General features: G+C 47.1%; 1 protein-coding gene across 1 annotated transcript in view; it reads right to left on the bottom strand.

The window, feature by feature from the left end:
• The window catches only part of PHKA2 (phosphorylase kinase regulatory subunit alpha 2), a 779,558-nt gene that overhangs the window by 526,675 nt on the left and 230,309 nt on the right, over window positions 1-22,574 (bottom strand). The window contains exons 12-13 of the mRNA XM_078657648.1: window positions 18,300-18,395; window positions 11,131-11,238 (exon numbers count right to left, since the gene is read on the bottom strand). Of these exons, the coding sequence (XP_078513774.1) occupies window positions 11,131-11,238; window positions 18,300-18,395 (204 nt within the window). The remainder of the gene's footprint in view (window positions 1-11,130; window positions 11,239-18,299; window positions 18,396-22,574) is intronic.

The raw sequence follows: 22,574 nt of genomic DNA, 5'->3' as shown, positions 1-22,574 counted from the left end.
AGGGACTGGAGTCCCAAGCTGGCAGATGCAAACACATCGCGGCCATATGACTCCAATCACGAGACTCCCGAGTGGGAGGATGCAACGGAACAGGAGTCACAGAGAGAGCTGCCTGAAGCACAAGTCGTCTAGTTCCAGGATGGAGGGTCAAACAGGCGGGGTCAGCGGGAGCCGGCCGATGTACTACAGCACGATCCACGTGGTCCCCCGAGGAGGGCAGTGCCCACGGTCCGAGAAGGATGTTAACCAATGACTCCGCAAAAGGCAACAATGGTTCCATGTTCCCCACGCCCTGGTGGAGAATATCCAGCAAAGGCTCCGAAGGACTAGAGACTGAGGGCGGCTCCATCCTTAAAATGTCAGCAGCCCTGCAGACATCCCTGACGAACGTCCACTAGCCTCCGTGGCCCCACGAGGCGGTGAAAGCAAGTCATCAGTAGGTGATGGACGCAAGCGAAACCGGCCACATAACAGAGGCTCAGCAGCAGGATGAGTAGGCCAATGCTCCACTGGTGCCTGCTCTGGAGGGCAGTGAAATTGCTCAGGGGATGGTGAACCCACCGGGACCATATCCTCCACCACTGAAGCTAAAGACGGTACCGGCGTCGATCGGCCTCGAGGCACGCCGAGCTGGCGTCGGAGACCTTTGAAAAGGCCCTGACTGGCGTAGTGGAGCAAGCGTCGGCAACCTCCGAAACGGCCTTGACCGCCCGAGTGGAGCCGGCGTGGGCGACCTCCGAAAAGGACTCAAGTCAAGCCGGCGACCTCCGAATGCCTCGAGTCGAGCCGGAGTAGGTAACCTCCGAAAAGGTCAAGACCGTCCAAGCCGAGCCAGCGTCGGCGACCTCCGAAAATGCCTCATCCGCTCGGAGTCGGACCGGCGTAGGCTCAATATTCCCCGAGGGGGAGAGAGTAAACCAAAGCGGTGTCGTGCACAGCGCCGCAGCCATCTCCAGCGATGCCGCAGGGAGCCTCAGAAGGCTGTGCGACAGCGCTATGGAAGGGCTAAACGCCGTGGGATGCCCCTCCGGGCCGTGTCCCAACGCTGCGGCAACTCTGGTGTCAGAGTCAGGGCACTCGGTTGGAGCAGAGGGTAAACCCGCCGGCAGTGTCCCAACCTGAGTCCCGACCCCCCCCTGGGGCCGGAGGCAAGCCAGGGGGGGGCGGGGGTCAAATGCTTACCTGCGGCGACTCTAGTGTCAGAGTCAGGGCACTCGGTTGGAACCAAGGGGAAACCCACCAGTGGTGTCCCAACCTGAGTCCCTACCCCCCCTGTGGGGCCCGGAGGCGCGCCAGGGTGGGGAGGCAATGCTTACCGAAGTAGGCGAATGACGGCGATGACGCCGGGACCGGCCCTGCCGCGTAGACGACTCCGCTGGAGAAGGAGACCTGCGTCGCGAGGGGTCTGTTCGGGACATCCGGGCAGACAGCAGCTCCATGCGGCAAACGTCACACTCCACGGATTTAAGGTACTTTCCCAAGCACAATATACAGAGTTCGTGAGGGTCTGTCGCTGGCATCTGTCGCGAGCAGGACTAGCACGGTTTGAAGCCCACGAAGGGCATCGATCACACTGTTCCTGGACGCGAAAGGGCGTCGAAAAGGCCTAAAATAACAATAACAGGCCTCAGGTATTACTTTCCCGGATCTGCGTTAGGACGCGGAAAAGAAGAACAACTGTCGTCAGTATGCCGGGAGGGGCTTATATGGCTCCAATGACGTCATTTCCGTGGGTGACGTCAGGACAGAGCCGGGCGACGCCGCCTCCCGGCGTGCACAGGTACTGCTGGGTAAAAAAAGATTATCTGGATCCAGTCTGACGCCTGGGGAGATATTCTAAGTTAAGGAATCTGCTGCTAGATGTCTCTATCAGATAGAGCCAACAAGGGCTCCACTGAAGCAAAAACGTATGATCTGCCAGTATCTAAATTAGGAAAAGGGTATAAAGGGCCGGGTACTCTGGTGCATTTGCAATGGAGTAGCTTGTCTGACAAACATAAAACTGTCTTCTGATACTGTAATAAGTCATTTAAAAGGGCAGTTTAAATTCTGCATACCTGCTCTATAAACCTTTTTTTGTAATAGTACTTGCCCTTCTATAAATTCTTGGAGGGCAGTAGCTGCTATTGGGCAGATTCAGAACAGGTGAGGTGAAAAGGTCAGGCATCTTTTCCCAGAGGATTAGTCCTGCATTTATGGCAAATGTCTAATTTGTTTCAATTCTTTAAGATACAAGGTGCAGTCCCAAAATCTAAAACAGTCATAGTTTTATAAGGGTACAAGTGTAGAGTTTCAACTAGGTGGCAATTACAGTACAAAAAATGCAATTCAAAAGTGAACTGTCCATTACACTTTTTCTTTTCACCTGATAGAAAATATATTACCCTGTGAATGAACTTATACCCCTACACAGCCAACTAAATGTGGGAATGTATGCAAAAAAACGTACTGCTCTAGAAATGCCCTGTCATGGCATTGACAGGCATACATGTTCTTGTTTTCGGGTTAGAAAAATACCACACAATTTTTGGTGAATACCCACAACTAAAACTTGCCCCTCCCTTGAAACACCCAAAATCGATTTCTACAACTTAATTTCTGATCATAAAGCTTCAATTCATTCAATGAAATGTATCACTATGCATTCCATCCAGTGTTTAATAAAAATGCACATCCTTCATTAGTACATAAAATATTCACTTATTAGCAGTCCAAAATACAGAAATTGTAATCATGGTTCGTAATTGCTATGATACTTAATATGATTTTGTGCTGAGTCCTTGTTTGAACATTTATTATTTATAATCTAGTTTGTACGTGGCTAAATCTGATTTTCCACACTAAATCTAGCTTTTTCAATTTTGCACACTCTTCACTGTTATAGCCCTGAAGACTGTCAACTAAGCAGGTTCAGTTTGCCAATGTTGTAGCAGTTACAGATTTTCTTGAAACAAAATACTCTGAGGCCATTAGGACCAAATAAGTACACAAAAGATATATGAAGTAGTTTCTGTCCTGTAACTCCAGTTCTGTAGTAGGGGTATCTCTGTTATAGTCATAATCTAGTGAATAGTCCCGCCCATGTGCGTGGACCCCGGCAATCAAAAATAATCTCTTAAGTTGTCAAAAAATTGCAGAACTGCAAAGACACTTAAGAGAGAATTTAAAGACAAATAATGCAGCCTATATCCACAGGCTACACTGTCCAGTACTTCAACTAGAAATTCCACCAAAAAACACACAAATAGCACAGCCTGCCCAGTTTCTTCCATAGAGAAACTTGCCTCTACCAGTAAAAGCCTCTGGAATGATAGAGAGGAAGGCATGGACAGACAAGCCCCATAGGCTGCCATTATGTGGCTTAAATAGGATACTGTGCCTTTAAGAGAACTTTCCAGAACTTCTGCCAGTATCCCAGAATGCACAGCAGGTCCCTCTTACTTTCAGTTCTTTTTGAAGGCGTAACACGCCAGACCTGTAGCATTCCTTACATGAATATCTCTCTCCACCGGGGAGGCGGGCGGGCGCTTATGACTATAACAGAGATACCCCTCCTATAGAACTGGAGTTACAGGACAGAAACTACTCCTTCTGTAGTAGGGGATCTCTGTGTATAGTCATAATCTAGTGAATAGAATGGCAAGCCCATCCCCACACCAAAGCGGCGATGGAGAAAAGAGAACTAACACCACTACTGTGCGAACAGATTTCGCAGCGAAGCCTGCCCAACCTGAGCGTCTGCCCTGGCATCAGTGTCCAGGCAGTAATGCTTAGCAAAGGTATGGACCGACTTCCAAGTGGCCGCCTTGCAGATTTCTGCAATTGGAACATTACGGAGCAAAGTTGTCGTGGCAGCTTTGCTCCTGGTGGAATGAGCCTTAGGTTTACCACCTTAGGTCTTATTAGCTTTTTGGTAACACAGCTGTATGCAGGACACAATCCACCTAGAGATAGACTGCTTAGAGGTCGCAAGACCCGTCCTGACCGCTCCATAATTGATAAACAATTGGTCTGACCTACGAATATCTTTGGTTTTATCCAGATAAAATTTCAACACCCTCCTGACATCCAGGGAATGTAAAGACCTTTCTGCTGGAGATGAAGGATTCTGAAAAAACGTAGGCAAAGTTATGGTCTGGTTGACATGAAAATCAGAAATAACCTTGGGAAGAAATTTAGGGTGAGTACGCATAACAACCTTAGCAGCATGAAATACAGTATAAGGTTCTTGGCAACACAACGCCTGAATTTCACTCACCCTGCGGGCCGATGTAATGGCCACGAGGAACGCCGCCTTCCAGGACAGGTGCTGCAACGAAGCCTTATGAATAGGTTCAAAAGGCTCCTTCATCAACCTGGACAGCACCACATTCAATTCCCATGAAGGCGAAGGAAGCCTGACAGGAGGGAACACTTTCTTCAAGCCTTCCAGAAAATCTTTGATCACAGGGATCTGGAAGAAAGAAGTCTGTGAAGGGCATTTCCTGTAGGCAGTCAATGCAGCGAGATGAACCTTAATGGAATGGACATTAAGGCCAGACTGCGCCAAATGTAGAAGGTAAGGAAGGATGACATCTTCCTTGCACGTCGTCGGGTCATAGTTCTTGGACTTGCACCAGATACAGAATCTCTTCCACTTGTAAGCATAGGAAGTCCGAGTGGAAGGTCGCTTAGATTCCTTCAGTATGTCCATGCAATATTCGGGCAGATTCAAATGGCCATATTACACTATCTCAGGAGCCATGCAGCCAAACTCAAAGACGAGAGGTTGGGGTGCAACATCTGTCCCCCGAACTTCGTGAGAAGGTCCGGCCTACACGGCAGCCGTATGTGAGGAAGGAGAGACCGGTGAAGCAGGTCCGTGAACCACCACTGTCTGGGCCATTCCGGGGCAATCGGGATCATCCGAGCCCGGGACCGGGACAGCTTGATGAGCACCGTCGGATTCAGGGGAATGGGTGGAAAAGCGTACAGAAAGCTGTTCGACCAGTTGATCCATAGCGCATTCCCCAGCGTCCCCCGCTGGTAGTACCTGGAGGCGAAGTCTCGGCATTTGCTGTTTTCGGCGGTGGCAAACAGATCTACGTCTGGAGTCCTCCACCTTGCGAAGACTTCTCCTAGTACTTCGTCGTTTATGACCCATTCGTGGTTTTCCTGAATCAGTCTGCTCAGTGCGTCCGCCTGAACATTCTGCACACCTGGCAGATGGGTAGCCGTTATCGTCAGTCCTCAAGCCAGAAGCCAATGCCAGCTCGCCTGCGCCTCCTGCGACAGAGTGCGCGATCTCAAACCCCCCTGCTTGTTGAGGTAATACATCGTGGTCGTATTGTCCGTCTGTACCAGCAGAGAGTTGGTCTGAAAGGACAGATGAAAGGCCTTCAGTGCCAAGTGAACAGCTCTGAGTTCCAGGAAATTGATGTGATACGTGGCCTCCATCGGGGACCACGTTCCTTGAATCTGTAAGTCTCCGGAGTGCGCCCCCCAACCGTGGAGAGAAGCATCCGTCACGACAGTCTGAGTGGGAATGTCTTTGTGGAAGGGGACCCCTCTGAGGAGATTCTCCGCTGAACACCACCACTTCAGGGACTGAAGAGCATGCAGAGACAGTCGTATCTTGTCGTCCCAAGATCCTTTCCTCTGATCCCACTGGTCCTCCAAGCACTCTTGCAACGGTCTCATGTGCAGTCGTGCGTGTGGCGTTAGGAAGATACAAGAGGCCATCGATCCCAGTAGAGAATACACCGTCCTCACTGTTGTAGATGGAGTGGTCATAAGAGCCTGAGCCTTCCGATGGAGTGATAATCGTCGCTCCTCCGAAGGAGACACGCTTGCTGATAGCGTATTGATGGAGGCCCCCAAGTACTGTATGCACTGGACCGGAGTCGGGACAGACTTGGACATGTTGATGTGCAACCCCAGCTAGTTCAAGAGAACGCACGTCTTCTGGAAGTGTGCTTGAGCTTCCGAGAAGGAGGAGGCCTTGATCAACCAATCGTCCAGGTACGGGTAGACAAACACCTTGTTCTTTCTCAGGTGTGCTGCTACCACTCCATGCACTTCGAGAATGTTCTCGGCGCAGACTTCAGTACGAATGGCAGTACTGTGTATTGATAATGATTGGCGCCGACTTGGAATCGCAGGAACTTCCTGTGTTTGTGTGCAATGGGCACATGGAAGTACGCATCTTGTAGGTCTATAGCACATAGCCAGTCTCCTTGTTGCAACTGAGGATAAATTTGATGCAACGACAGCATGCGAAACTTCTCTCTGCGAATCCACTTGTTTGCCTGTCGCAAGTCCAGAATGGGCCTGAACTCGTTCTTGTCCTTCTTGCGAACCAGGAAGAACCTGGAGTACAGACCTCTTCCTCTTTGAGACAGAGGTACGTCTTCTATCGCCCGTTTCCTTAACAGGATATCGGCCTCCGCCTGAAGCTCGCGCAGCTGAAACTGCGAGCAAACCAGAGGAATCGATGGAGGCTGGCTGGTGAACCGAAGACTGTATCCATTGCAAGCAATATTCAGCACCCACTTGTCCGGAGTAATTTTTCTCCACTCTGCCAGAAAAAATTTGAACGCTTCCCCCCACCGGAGTGGGTAACGGATGTAGGGGAAGTAAGCGCTCAGGGCCTAGACCCGGCCGGGCCTTTTGTCGCTGTTGCCGAATGTTGGCCGCCTCTGCCTTTCTGGCGCTTCTGGAACGGTCTTCGGAACTGTTGCTGTTGTTGCTGCTGCTGCTGTGCCGAAGACTGGCCACGCCTTCTGCCCTGTCCACCGAACCGTCTCTGGAACGGGCGGTACGACTTCTTGTTATCCTTGGGTTTTTCCAGACCCACAGCCGTGAGCGTTTCGGCATCCGCCTTCATGTGGGCCATTTCATCATCCGCATGTTTTCCAAACAGGGTTTCGCCAGAGAATGGTAGATTGGCAACCCTTTGTTGTGCGTCAGGTTTTAGCGACGTGAGGCGGAGCCAGGCGTGTCTTCGCTGGTTAATCCCATGGCAGAAACCATGCGCCGCCAGCAGGGAAGAGTCGGCTGCAGCACTGATGACCTGATTCGCCTCCAACATCCCCTCATTCAACACCTCTTGGAAATCTTCTCTCTTATCACGCGGCAGGTGTTCTACAAACTGCTGGAGGAATTCCCAGAGGGCTCGGTCATACCGCCCCAACAAGGCCGTGGCATTTCGCAGCCTTCATGGAAGTCGCCGACGTCCCACAAACCTTTCTCCCAGACGAGTCCAGCCACCTAGATTCCTTATCTGGTGGAATTGTGGATGACGGAGTGGTGGCATGCTGTTTACGAGCCGCCGTCACTATCACAGAGTCTGGAGGGGGTTCCACCCTCAGAAAAGCCGGATCCGAGTCGGGAGCCCGGTATTTTTTCTGCAGTCTCGAGGGGGCCGCCTTAGTCACCGCCGGGGTGAGGAAAAGGTCCATGGCCGGATCCTCCAGGCCCGGTACCAGTGGTAGTAATGGCCGAGACAGATGTTTCTGGTGCAGCGTCTCGAAGATCACCGATGTCTTCGGCGTGGGCATCGTCAACGAGATGCCCAACTTTGCTGCACCTCTTAAAAGGACATCATGGAAAGGGATGTACGACATTACATCGCATGCTTTTACAACGCGGTTTTTACAACGCATACCATTACAACGCATAGTGCTTTTGGGCGCTGGATAGTGAATAGTTTAATTTACTATTCCAACTCCAGTCCCCGTGGACACTAGGGAAGGTTATTGGATAGTAAATTAACCTATTCCCTATCCTAGAGCGCCCCCAGCGCAATGCGTTGTAATGGTTTGCGTTGTAAAAGTTGCGATGTAAAGGCACTACGTGGTAAAAGTTGCGTTGTAAGTGATGTTTCCCCATGGAAAGACACCAGATCATCAACCGGTGAAACCCTTGTCTCCGGTGACTCCGACAAAGTCGGAGAATAGTCCCTGGTCCCTGAAGACCTCGTATGGGAAGAAGACCTGTGCCTCCTGTGGCGCCGTCTCGACCGTGTGGATGACCTGTTGAGCGATCGTTCCCTCCTCCTGGAACAGGATCGCGATCTCCCAGTTCGTGGACGCTCCGCAGGTCTCCGTGGAGGCGTCTTCCGTGGCCTATCCTGGGGTTTAGGTTTAGGAGTCCCCTTAGGCGGCGTAGGGAGCGGAGGCAGTGACACCGACCTTGGCGGAGGGACTGGAGGCATCTCCGACCGAGGAGCGGGCTCCCGTGGTGGAACCGTGGTGGTGGTTGCCCCGAGGGAGGAAGTGGTGGTAGCGAGGTTTGATGGGAGGATCCTCTTTACTTACAGGAGGCGGGGGCGACTTAGGCCGAGGTGGTGTATAAACCACCGAGTACACCGAGCCCGGTGACTTCTTCGGGGAAGGTGACTGCGAACCAGCCCCTCCAGTAGGTGATCGCCGTCTCCGGCGTCCTCCACCAGACCCAGCGTGACTTCTGGTGCCAGAACTCCTTCTACGCCGCTTAGGAGAGATGGAAAGTCTCAGAGACGCCGACCTCTTTCTTCTCGATGCCGAGCGTCGTTTTTCCGGCGTCGAACGTTGCCTCCGCGACTCCGGCGTCGAACGCCGCCTCCTCGACGTCGACCGCTTCTTCCTCGACGCCGAACGCCGCCACCGCGACGTCGAACATTCAGTCCTTGACGATGAGCGTCGACTCCTTCTCGGCGCCGACCGCTTTTCCGAGGTCCTCGACGTCAAGGATCCCCTCGACGTCGACCATCTGCTAGACGGTGACCAGCGGTGTCACCTTGACGGCGAGCGTCGATACCTGTCTCTCCTTCTTCGACGTCGATGGCTCGACACTGACGACGACGACGAAGAAGCCGTCGACGGTGATCTCGACGGCGGCCTACCCAGGCCTTTCGACGTCGATCCTTCACGCCGTCTCGACCTGGAGCCCCGGGGAGATGGGGAACACACCGTCGTCATCCCTCTCGATGTCGTCGTCGATGCAATCGACGCCGACTGAGACCGGGACCGTTTGCTGGGCTTCCTGCCTCTGGGGAGCCCCCCAGAGGCCTCAGCAGAGGCAGAGGGAGCCTTCCCAGCCTGCCCAGACCCACCTGCAGCCTGCAGCCGTCTCTCCTCTAGGCCTTGAAGCCTAATCTTCAGCCTGTCCCTCAGGGTCCTTGCTGAAAAGGTCTGGCAGATGTCACATTCTTCAGGGACATGTGCTTCAGGGAGGCAGAGTATGCAGACGTCGTGTGGGTCAGTCTTGGACTTCTTCCTTCCACATGCTGGGCACTTGTCGAAGAGAGCAGGCATTTTAGAGCCCTAAAAAGCCTGAACAAATACACAGGAGTGAAGGGAAACACCAAGTACACAAACTGAAAACACTTTTAAAACCAAAAGTGCACAGAATTCCAATAAACCCTTGAAAAAGGGAGAGCTCAATGCACCAGGGTCCTGTTAGCAGGAGCCGGAAAAAAGAACTGAAAATAAGAGGGACCGGCTGTGCATTCTGGGATACTGGGAGAAGTTCTGGAAAGTTCTCTTAAAGGCACAGTATCCTATTTAAGCCACATAATGGCAGCCTATGGGGCTTGTCTGTCCATGCCTTCCTCTCTATCATTCCAGAGGCTTTTACTGGTAGAGGCAAGTTTCTCTATGGAAGAAACTGGGCAGGCTGTGCTATTTGTGTGTTTTTGGTGGAATTTCTAGTTGAAGTACTGGACAGTGTAGCCTGTGGATATAGGCTGCATTATTTGTCTTTAAATTCTCTCTTAAGTGTCTTTGCAGTTCTGCAATTTTTTGACAATTTAAGAGATTATTTTTGTTTGCCGGGGTCCACGCACATGGGCGGGACTATTCACTAGATTATGAGTATACACAGAGATCCCCTACTACAGAACATTGTTTCCTTATTGAGTCAGCAAAATCTAGAAATGTACATAAATAAATCTATAACTGTACATTAAGAAAGTCCACAACAGTGGCAGCCCTTCCACATTTGACACTAAATTATGCAGCGAGAATTAGGCCAAATTGTCCATGCACAAATGTTAGTGGTGACAGTGAAAAGTCTGCATACATTGTAAAATCTTGGAATTTACACTCCTAGGAACTGTAAGATTTTTTTGTGGACTCGATGAGGGGAATGCTCACCAAGATTGGGAACTTGCATATGCAAAGCAATTTTCAATCCCGCATAATTTGCACCTACTTAAGCACAATCATTTGTGAATTGGAAACTGTGAGACATGTAGCCTAATTCTTTTTTTATTTATCAATCACTGATTACAAATCCTTTGTGAATAAGATACAACCAAAGGTCTGTGTTTTTAGTATTCAGTTTTGTGTCAGTAAAAATAAAATCTGTTGGGATTCCATGTGTCTTAAGAATAGCAAAAGTGGTATGGTATTATAAACTGTTTACTCGGTATTCCCACAGTCTGTAAATAAAAAAGCACACTTCAGCTATAAGAGATTGCAAATCTGTAGTTGTAAAAACTGAGAGTGCCATAGAAACCCTGAAGAGTGGCCTGCCAGATCAGCGGAAGCCTTGACTCTTGTCACTATCCTTAAGACAGGACCGCCATAATTTGAGATCCTTCTGTTCCTGGGTATCTGTACCTTCAGAGACCAGAACAAGAGAATAATAATAAGTAAAATGTCGGTTTGGCCTGCTTAGCATTGGTTTTTGCTTCTTTAAAACCAACTGCCAAAGTTAGAGTTTCTTTCAGAATAAAGAAAAAGGCAACTACAATGACCGATGTGGCCTTTTTTCATTACATGTTAGAGCCATTGTTTATTTTCTATTCCTGAGTCCATCATGCCTCCAAAACAAGACCCAGGCAGGGAAAATGTGTGACATACACCTGCCCTAAATAGGAGGTAGTGACCATCAAAGAGACCCAGAAGTAGTATGAAGGTCAGCCTGCTGGGTCAAGGGTTTCCGACTGCAGGATCATTAGAAGCTCCACCAATGAAACACAGTGGTTCTCTTCACTCTGATTAAAGCACTGAACCCCATGTTTGGAAGAGTGGTAGCTCTGTCAGTTTGAAGTAGGCAGTTGCAAAAGGACTGCGGCATTGGCACAACCAAAGACTTTCTTCTACAAATACAAGGGTACTTCACCCACCACTAATGATCTAATATTCTGCAAAGGCACTTCCTTACCTCAGCTAGGAGGGAACCTAGGACATAAAGGGACTGGCCCCACAGATGAGGTGTCTTCCCCAAAGGAATGCGGTCCACTGAGTGAGGATTGTTGTATTCCTCGTCCACCTGTATGGAGTAACCAAAGAAGAATGGAGGCAAAGGGAGAAACAACCATTATTTAAATGCATGGTGCAAAGAGATCATTTTGACAAAGCATAGATTAGCTCATGAACAAGGATTGTCAAAAAAGAATTCCTAGCACATTTTAGCTTTCTGATCCATTTTATGACACTTTCCTTCTCTCCAATGAGGAACACTGATGACACCTCTTCAATTGCCACCCAATGCATAACATAATTGAAAAATAAATACTGATTCAGTAATCGCAGAATCCATGGCAAACCTGCTTGCCTAGTGCATGCATTACTCTGGTCGTTTGTGTTTAAATCTTTGAAAAGAAAAAAATGGGCCCCAGGGTATTAAGACATTTTTCCTTGATCATAAAATGTTACAAATAGGAAACTTCTATACCAACCTTGGCACCAATCGACCAAGAGATACATGTATTGTGTCAAGGTTTCGAAAACCAGTAGCTCAAAATTATTAAGACAATGCTTTCTTAAAACATACCTTCCTGACTCAGGGCCTTATTTAAAATTCCGCACACAGGATACTTCACCAAAAACATGAAGGATGCCCCATAGGTCTAATCACAAGTGGGATACCCCCACATATTGAAATAGTACCCAGGCTGCTAAAGTCTCAATAAGGCCCTTCACCTTATTATGAATTGTATGGAACTTCCACCGAGCAGTAACACCCCACAAGCACAATACAATTACAAGTTAACTGTAAAGGCCCATTTTCATGGGGTGAAATTCCACATGGAATTCCTTTTTCTGTGGGTACTAATACTTTCTGCTGTGAGAAGGTGGGCGAGGATTGGGCAGGCTGAATCTGCAGCCTGAGAAAAATGTGATATTATGGGCAGGATTTTCCAGAAGGCATAATCGCATCTAGTGTTCCCACATTTGGAAAATCGTGCCCTGGGAACAGTGGGCAACTTATGAGTCCCCAAAATTCTTCTTTACTCAACTCATAATGAAGCATTAGTATATAGTTTGCAAGAAAGTGTAAAGTGTGAGCCCTAGCGCCAATCCTAATTGAAAGACAAAAGATGAAAGGTATGAAAGATCAAAGGTACAGGTACAAACAACACAAAAGCATTATCCTGGAGAAAGTGCTATAATTTCCTTAACCTTTAAATAGATTGAGACATTCAGTGAAAGCAAACAAAGAGTACCTTAATTATATAACTTCAAATATATGGAAATATTACGAGACCGTACAAGTTAGTGGGGTGAACAACTGGGCTTACACAGACTAGAGAGAACCCGGCATTTATACCCGACAAAGGAATATGGAAGGGAAGAGCTACTTGCACCCAGCCACGGCCGGTGGTAGGTGTAACTGCAGGGCGGTGACGTAGGGAGGGGGAGAGGCAGGGTGGGAGGTTGTAATGTATGGATTACGGACTTTAACAGGTAAGTTAACATATAAATTAATAAAAACGAATTTCGTTTTGTGCACTGCATCACCAAAGGCGATGCAGTGCGTGCAACGAAATTCGTTTTATTTATTTATATGTTTACTTACCTGTTAAAGTCCGTAATCCATACATTACAACCCCCCACCCTGCCCCTCCCCCTCCCCACGTCACCGCCCTGCAGTTACACCTACCACCGGCCGTGGCTGCTTGCACCCACTGTATGGTGACAACATATCACCACAGTGTTTTCGGCAACGCAGACGGTGTTGCACATATGGAAATCCTTAACCAAGGACATGGGCTGGTGGCCTCGACTTGCTCCTAAAACACTTTTGTGAGAGGGCTCCAGACTTTGGTCAGTGTTGCTATTACAGGGGTTTCAGTGCTGGGATGCGATTGGTTTCTCCATCTTCGCAGATGTCTGGGACACGAATGGAGTGGTCCTCTTTGCATGCTTAAGGAAAGAATATAAGATGTCAGAAAATCAGTGGCTTAAGTATGCTAGACTAGGCCACACTCTTAAGAAATGTGTGCCAATGGCAGATAAAACACGAGAAGACTCCCCTCTGGAGACTAGGCTCCTGGATGGGGGAGTAGGAAAAACTGATCTCCTTAACATACGGCACACTAATGAGAAACACCCAACCAGCCCTTACGACGCTGCAAGGTAAATGGGAACCGGACCTGGGGCTTCTAGAGGAAGATGACGTTGAAGTTCCCTGCGCATGTGGCAATAAAGGCCAGCTTTAGATTGATTCAGCTAAAGATTCTACACAGAGTATTACATGCGCACCATGCTGTACAAAATAGGTAGAATGGATTCTGTGGGATGCTTTTGAGGTTGTGGTTGGAAGGTCACCTTCATACATACAATCTGGAGCTGCCCTCACATTCAATCATACTGGGAGGCGATAAGAACATCACTGGAGGCAGCAACAGGGTTATCATTGAAATTAGCACCAAAGCAGGTACTCCTGGGGGTATGGGACCCAACTGACCACTCCTAATACCAAAACAAAATGATAAAGATGGGCTGTCTTGTTCGCAAAGAGGAACATTGTACAGAGGCCCTGGCATACTAAAAATGGCTAACTGGAATGGAATTTTGCAAAGTGATGGAACGGAAAAGCTCGTGAATGCATGAAAACATGAAAAAATATGAGGATGGGAGAGGAATAAGGGATGAACTTAGGGGGAATGGTCGTAAGAACAGGGTGGGAATAGCTTTGGTCACCCTTGACACCAGATGGGGAACAACCTTTACAACGAAGGTTTTACAACGCGGTACTGTTACCACGCAACTTTTACAACGCAAGTCGTTACGACGACTTGCGCTCCAGGTTAGTAAATAGTTTATTTACTATCCAACTCCTTCCCTACTATCCACGGGGACTGGAGTTGGAATAGTAAATTAAAATATTTACTATCCAGCCCCCCCAACGCAAGTCGTTGTAACGACTTGCGTTGTAAAAGTTGCGTAGTAACGGCACGCGTTGTAAAAGTACGCGTTGTAACGTCGTACATCCCACCAGATAGGGAGTAGTAGGAGGAACAGGGTTGATGGACATTTGTGAACTGAATAACGACCCCAGAGTGGAGGGAAATTCAGGAGGATATGTCTTTATCACTGTGGGACCTGTACTTGTAGCTGTTAAAATGTATGTTTGCTATACGGTTGTTAGAAAAAGATAAAACAAATAAAAATATAATATTTTGTTTATATAACCCAAACTGGTACAGCTTTGAATTTGAAGTATAAAGTAACGTCTGCATAACTTTGCATTTGACAACATGGAAATCCAAAAGATTCATTTATTATAAATGTGTCAGCTGTGGTTTGTAAACTTCAAATAATTTGGGGGGTTACATTTGCCTTAGCAGTTTGAGCGTGCCACAAACTTCAGAAAAACATAGGTTCTCAGGATGACAATTCATGCCTCCTGAAATGGTGCACCAGGAAGTTTATACCTCCTGTGCAGCCTTATTAGGTCAGGGTTGCTACTTGTGCTGTTGTGCCAATAGCTAGCACAGGCAGAGAAGTGTCTACAGACACTTTGTGTACTCAGTCCTTTTGATAAAGAGTTGGCAAAGGATTTTATCACACAACTGTGGTGTTGATACCATTGTCTTGGGGATGTCGAGCAAGGGAAATCATGAAGAAAAGGTGTACCAAAAAATAGGTTGGCACTCACAGGAGATCCCGAAATAAAAATGTCTACAGTCACTTATGTTCAAAACAGTTTCTTTGCAAAAACGTGAGCAGTGACTAAGGGAACATTATAAAGCACGACTGGTCTCCTACAACTTCCACTTCTGGCACAATAACTATCAGTCTTTTAAAGCTCACCAATAGCAATTTTCTTTTTTTTTGTATATATTTTTATTGATTATAACACAAGAGTAAAAATGTACATACCGGGCGTCATTTGGTGGTAAATAGTACAGCGGTGAACGGGCGAATGAATTGAGGAAATACAGTACAATTATAGGCATCCGAAAAATATCAATACCAGCTTAGAGCTGAGGCAAAACAATACGATACAGATAACCATAAGCAAACCTCATCGGAACCCGCCCACCAGGGATACAGGATATGCAGATTGGACATTCGACACCCGGATATGAGAGACAAAAAGATCAGGAGAAGATGCTGCATCTCTTGCGAAGAAGGGAAAAGGGAAATAGAAAGGTCATAAAACACAATAAAGGAAAAATAACCCCCCCCTCAACCCCCCACCCTGCACCCCTGCGGATGGCTACGACCTAACCCCACTAGCAGCGTGCCTGTCGCCCCCTAAACTACACCCCAGGGAAGGGAAAAGATGGAGGAGGAGATGTATTACAAAACGATACGGGCTCCCGGACTCCCCTCCCCCCTGCCAAAAGCAGACATCCCCTACCGCGGTATTAAGCAAGGTATAACAGACTAATAAGCAAACCAATAGGGGAGCCACCGACAGAGAAAAGACTGTCCCGCCCAGCCCCCGGCACCACAGAGACAGCAAATCCCTTTTCGATCATAGCAGTTATACCAAACCCAGACAATAAGAATTCCATCTGGCCCTCACTCCCACAGAAACAACCCAGCTGAGCCAAAAGAAAGTCATCGTACCGAATTCAAGTCAAATTCAGCCCTGGCCCTTACGATCCATCGCACAAACCCCATCCAGTAGAACCAATATAGTAGCAAAAGAGTCAAAGTGGTGTTGAAAAAGGAGATCAATATAGCCAAAAAGAGTCAAAAAGGTTAAGTCTCGAAGTCCATCAGATACACGAAAGTCAATCCAAAAAATAGTAGTGGTGGTCTGCAGAAGAGAAGGAAGAAGTGAGTCCCGTGCGGGCGACGACTTTGTCGAACTTGCTAGGTGTTCAGGGGCTCCAGTAACGTAGCGCTGTAATCATGCGGGCACAATCGGCACCAGGTTCAGGTCATAGTCGGGGTTCTCCTCTCGAGGTAGATCAAGCGTCGCGGGGGAAAGCGTATGTTTCAGGTCTAACACAAGGCCGGGGTACGGTCTCAAACAAACAGTCTCGAGGCGTGCAGTCAAATTGTGGAGAGCAGCCTCCATTTGCAGGCGAAGAGCCCCGATGGCGGCCATTACGGTCCCCAGGGTCGGTCCACACATCGTCCGATCCACCTCCGCGTGGGCGATAGAAAAGCAGATCTTCAGCCCCGGATGCCGGCTACTCCGGGGAAACCAACAGGCGCGGAGCGGACGGAAGCGACTGGCGACTCACAGGCTTGGCGACCTTTACACCACTGCCGAGAGCGGGGGCCCCACCCGCGGACCCCGAGGGTGCAGCAGGGTCCCGGGACCTGGCCCCCACCCACCGCGGCAACCACGTCTCGTCGCTGTTCGTCCAGTATTCGCAGGGACCGAAAACCACCACCGGGATAGAGAATATGTTCCACTCCGATGAGACCGGACTCTGCCGGGCACCCGCGGCCAATGTTGTTCAACTGAAACCCGGCTGAGTCAGTACTCGAGGTCCCGGCTTACACACTGGAGGAGGCCCAAAAATGAAAGACGGTGTAACTTCGTCAATAAAGGCGATAAAAACTCAGGGATTGCCCCTCTGGTCTCAGCAACCATTCAGACACACGGGAGTCTGGCAGGAGGTCAGAATGGAGTTCAGGATAAGTCCGCCAGCGAGGGAGGTGGACGGAGCCGGGAGCTTATGCGGCCATCTTGGATGCCTGCGTAGCTCCTCCTCCCCAATAGCAATTTTCAAGTAGGTACAGGACCTGATTAATTCATCATAACACATTTGCCACCTGCTCCCACTAAAGACAACTGCGCTCTCTATAAGTATGAACACAAATGTTCATCAGCGGGCTCATTGTATATTTATTTTCTAAAGTGCATATCAGATGCAAGTGTGTCTTAATAATTTATAGGAGAAATATCATTTCAATTGAAAATCAAGATACAGTACAGTGGGAAGCATAAATGCTGTTTGCATGGACCAGATATAAAACTGTTATAGAACATGTACACGTATACATGATGGGAAATAATCTGAAAGGCTCTTGTTGGACAGGAGAACCTACATTTTCCAGCAAGTCATCATTGTAGATACCTTTGGATCAGCAGATGTTCAGTTCCTTTCTAATAACAAAAAGGTGTAAGATGTAAACAAGTGTAAGTTTTTCTGGCTCATATCTCTTTTAAAGCGATAATATAGGTTACCAGTCTTCTCAGCAGGCTCAAAGTCTCCCGTTAGTTGGAAATGCAAAGGTGACATAAACTGTGAAACAAGTCTTACAGCAAAAATAGAAGTATTTGACCCCTCACTGCCCTATGACCTGGGACGCATGAACTTTGTGAAATGCATGAACTCATTCACACTCTGGCTGCATTTACCAGAAGCAAAATGCTATTGATTCAATCCAATGCATAATCTAAAGCACGAAAAGTCATACTGGAAGGCCTAAAATCTGCACGGTTCAATCCCAATTCTTTTCCTAGATGTAAGTCACACCAAGGCATGTAAAGCAACAATCATTTTTGCAAGCCTACTTTTAATGTGATTCGCAAGTGGGATACATTTATGCATGTTGAAGGATACTCACGTGCACACTAAAAACATATTGTTAAAGTTAGATTAGACATGTGGGAGTGCCAGAAGAGCGATTAGGGAAATGTAATGCAAACTAGGCATTCAAAATATTGTAATTTAGTGGGCATTTCCCACAGTTATCTGCCTATCAAACCTATGCCTGGTTGGCTTGGGCACAAAATGTGGGAATGTGTGTCAAAATGTGTGCAGACATTTACAACAAAAGTACCATTTTTGAAGGACAAAAATAGTTCTTCCCAAAAATATTGTGTACATTTATTCTCAATCCTTATGCGTTCTGTGAGAAATGCAGAGTATGCACAATTATGGTAATCAAAATAGAGGCAAGTCTTCAACGTTTGTTCCATACTTTTAAATGTGTCAAGTACAGGATGCATATTTTATACAGTTAGTGTTTCCAAATCATTGTGAAACATTGAAACACTTGTAAATTGCGAACAGGTACTGGTATGAATTACACATAAGCTGTTGCCTTTATAGAAAACGTTTTGGCACAATTTGCCTGAATGCTTCAGGTAGTATTAGGGAACCCAAATAGATTTCAGAATTACAATACCTTGTCTGGCGGTACAGCATACAGTTCTGGAATCAGATGAATCCCATTCTTTCCTCTGATAAGTATTCCCTCAAGGGCCTCTCGATATTCTTGGATCTGGGGTACATTGGAAATATATGTGGATACTTAACAACCCTTTTTAGCCAGGAAATGGAGACTCATAATTTATAAATCATCGGCATAGAATACATGCATTTCTTGAGATAATAAAGCTTTTAAAATAAATACATGATCATATATATCAAATCATTTTAAAGGACAATTTTACTCACCTACAGTCATTTTGGTTGACCTAGTCTGTAGGATTTCTTTGTAAAACAAAAGCTACTTTGAATTTTGGGCTATATTGTAGTGGGGCTATAATTAGTATTTTGGCACTTCAAAATCCCTGAAGATATTGCTTGCATGCTCCTAGCCCCTATTATCCCAGACACATCTTATAATTCACTTCTCAATAGTGATTCATAACTACTAATGTGGAAATGGTTGAGCCAATCTTGGTTCTATGAAAATTCTATTCTAAGTGTTTTAAAAATCTAATACATGGGATCAACCTTACTTTCACTAGCTTCCTTTATAGAATGTTTAGAAAATATTACCAAACACAGAACACTGCAATGAAGGTGACAGTTAAGGTTTTTTCTGGACATCCGGTAGATGTGTTTTGAAAGACTAACTGGAAAAAGTTAGATATGCTTGAAGCTGCATGTTAGACCTGGCACCTTGGTGTGGGTCTTCCTTCCATTTTTTGATTTTGCTTTGTGTGTTTTTGCTGGTGTTAGATGCTTTGGGCACTGTGCCACTGCTGTCCAGTTCCACAGTGCAAGTGCTTCGTATGGTAAATTAATGTATGGATTAGTGATTCCATTATTGGTTGGTTTGTTTTACTTGTCAGACCCTAGTACAGTGCACTGAGTGTACCCAGGGCTTGTAAACCAAATGCTGCTGGTGGGATTGCAGTACTGGTTGTGCCACCCACAGAAGCAGCCTGTAAAAGTGTGTCTCACATCTGCCATTGCAGAGTCTTTGTGCAGTCTGGTACTGGCCTGTTGACTGGGCAAGTGCACCCACTTGCCAGTCCCTAAATCTTCCCTTTTCTGCATATTAGTCACCCCTATGGTAGGCCCAAGGACTGGGTGCATTGTAGGTAAAAGGTAGGACAAGCCCTGGTGTGTGTGGCATGTCCTAATAGTGAATTACAGACATTTTCATTTTTCACTATTGCAAGGCTACCTGTTCCCCATAGGCCAGAGTGGGTAGTTTGATTATTACATCTTATAATCCTAACTGACTCAGGAAACTAGGTAGAAATTCGAGTTTAGTATGCCTGAACTCAGATTGATAAAATGCATCTTTTAGTGAAGTTGGTTTTAGCATTCTGTGTTTGAAAATACCACTTTTAGAAAGTAGGTATTTTCTTGTCTAACCATCCAAGCCTGTCTCTGCTAGGTTGTGTATTCCTTGTCTAGAGTGGGGGATTCAGGAGGCAGGGTGAGTCAGCACAGAGTTGAATAGAGAGATCTGCTTGCAGATGGGAGAGAGGAGTGCACCTGGGACCTGAATAGGGCTGTGCCTTCCCTCCACAATGCTGGCTACACCTCCTGTGGTGTGTCTAATGTCCCAGCTCTACACTGTGAAAGGAAAGAAGGAGTCATGTAAACAGAGTGCTCCAGTACTGACCAGAACTGGTTTGGACTAGACATAGGCCTCTCTGCCTTCAGAGAACAAAGAGAAACTGTGTATAAAAAGGGGGATCCAGACCCCAGAACTTTAGATTACTTTGGGAAACAAGAAGAAACCTTTGCTGAGGAGAGGAACCAGAGAGACTGAGGAGAGACTATCCCTAAGCATGAGGGATTGGCCTGCAGTGGTTGCCTGACTGCGAAAGAGAGGAGAAAGGGCTTTGTGCTACTTTTATTCAACTTGTGAAGTATCTCCAAAGGCTTGAGATAGAGCTTGCCTCCTGCTGAAGCCTCAGGCACAACAGACTTCAACCACCAGCTCCCCGAGAGTTCTTTGGAAGTGCCTGCAGTTGGGCTGGGCTTTCTGAGGAACTGCATGTCGCAAGGAGCTGGAAGCGCGAATCACGAAGAAGAAACGTGTCGCCACCGCAGCCGCTGTTGTCGCATCGCCGGAGAAGAGGATCGACGTCGCATCAGACGCCGCCGCATCAACGGAGAAGCGCGTCGCTACCGCTGCAGCTGTCGCATCATCGCCGAAGCGCCTCGCATCGCCGGAGAAGAGGATCGACGTCAAACCAGACTCCACTGCATCACCGGGAAGCATGTCGCAGGGCCTGTCGTGGAAGCGCAGTAAGAAACCGACGTATCCCCTCCCCTCACAGAGAAGAACCAACGCATCCCCTACGCATCAGTAGGGACTCAATGCATCCCCGTTCTTGTGTGTAAGGAACCGATGCATCACCTTTCCAGCAACACTTTTGTTATATAGCGTTACGCATCCTAAGGTACATTGAACTCAAAGTGTCGCATTTTGCATCTTAAGAGAACTGAGCTATTTCTACCATTTTTAAGAACAGTATTGTCGATTTTTGTCGTTTGTGGTCTTGTGTTAGGCCTATATAAAAATACTTATTTTTATACCACAACTTGTGTGGTGTCCATCTGTAGTGTTGTCATTGCGTTACTGTATGTGTTCCCAAATGCTCTACACACGGCCTCAGAGATAAGCCTGCCTGCTCGTGCCAAGCTACCAAGGGAGTGAGCAGGAGTTATTTTAGGAGTGTACACCTCTACCCTGACTAGACGCAAGGGTCCCTATTTGGTCAAAGGTACCTACTTCTGCCAACTAGAGACCCCCAAATCTAACACTGCAGGAATTCACTTGCCAAAAAACCACCAATTTGCAAAGTTTCTTCTGCATTTTGTTCAAGCTATATTCTGAAATAACTAGTTTTGCAGGGGAATAATTCTGAATATCAACTCTTTGATAATTTTGCATGGAAAGGGGAGAATCTTTGCACCAAGGATAAACTGGGTGAAAGTCAGAAACATTGCATCTTTGGGAAGTTCAAACACAAACTTTGCTCAATTCCTCCTGAAGAGTTGAAACTTTACACACTCCTGGCTTCTACTTCTAACCTTGTGTGCAGATGAGAGTTCTTACACAATGCATAAAGGTGAGAATCCGTGCCAGTTCTAGGTATCTCAGGCACTTATTTTCAGGATAGACAACAATGGGACCTTTTTCTAAAAGAGTGTTAGTGACTAAATCCCTCTGCGGGAAGATTGCCACTCTGTGGGACATAAGAATGAATGAAGAAACAATCCAGAATCTTGCATGATCGCGGCAAATTCATAACCGTCAGCTGTGCATTAAAAGTTAATTCTATGGGTTCAATCAATGTAACACTGCAGACTTTCAATGTTTCCACAACCCTACAGGCATGCGCCCTAGGAAAGAAGACAAGGAACGGGATCTAGTGGTTGAAATGGAAAACTACTAAGACCTCTGATATGAATTACTGGGGAGTATAAAAGCCCGTTTACTGAATAAAATACAAATATGGTTCTGAAAAGGCCTAGGATTCCCTGACTGGATGAGATGGAGTGATGTAAGCTCTCGACCAAGGTTAAAAATTAAACTCAAAATTGAAAGAAGCTAATTTATCAGCGTATAATGGCTACCTTGCTTCCAGGAGAGGCGCATACAAGTCTATGACAGAGGTACCCATGCAAACAGGAGAAAGAAACTTGCAATTTTATTAAGTTTGTGGATGTTTATGAGTAATATCTACAATAGCTAGTTATTCAGACAATTATGAAGTACTTGATTACACCTGTATTTAAATAGGTGGCCACTTCAAGTTTGGCCGACTAGGAGAACTGAAGTAAATTGCTGGTTTACTCGCCCTGCCAACCTTGCAGTCCCCTGTCTCATTGAGTGATGAGTAGACACCAGGTTTGAGGCAGCTGAGCCTCTGATAACTTCACTGTTGGAAACCTTTTTGTGGTGGCCACCCATCTTCCACTTTGAGTGGGCTATTTGGTGAGGGCTCTCCAAAGCTCCACAGGCACGAATAATGATCATTGGACACTATGCACAGGGAGAACATTTTCGTTTTTTGGTATTTCTGGAATAAATCCCTGATTTGGGTGTTTGTTTCTGAAATACTGTGTCAATTGCAAGATGGCCACACATTGACCGGGCTCTATCGGCCCAGTGAAACATCTGTCGTAATCCTGTTGAAAATAGACAACCGACTGCCACGAAAGTGCGAGCGTATGAAGGATATTTGAGCAGGACGCCGTCTGA

Source organism: Lissotriton helveticus, chromosome 8 (assembly GCF_964261635.1).
Source record: "Lissotriton helveticus chromosome 8, aLisHel1.1, whole genome shotgun sequence".
Lineage (NCBI taxonomy): Eukaryota > Metazoa > Chordata > Amphibia > Caudata > Salamandridae > Lissotriton > Lissotriton helveticus.
This window is presented reverse-complemented; position numbering and strand designations above follow the sequence as displayed.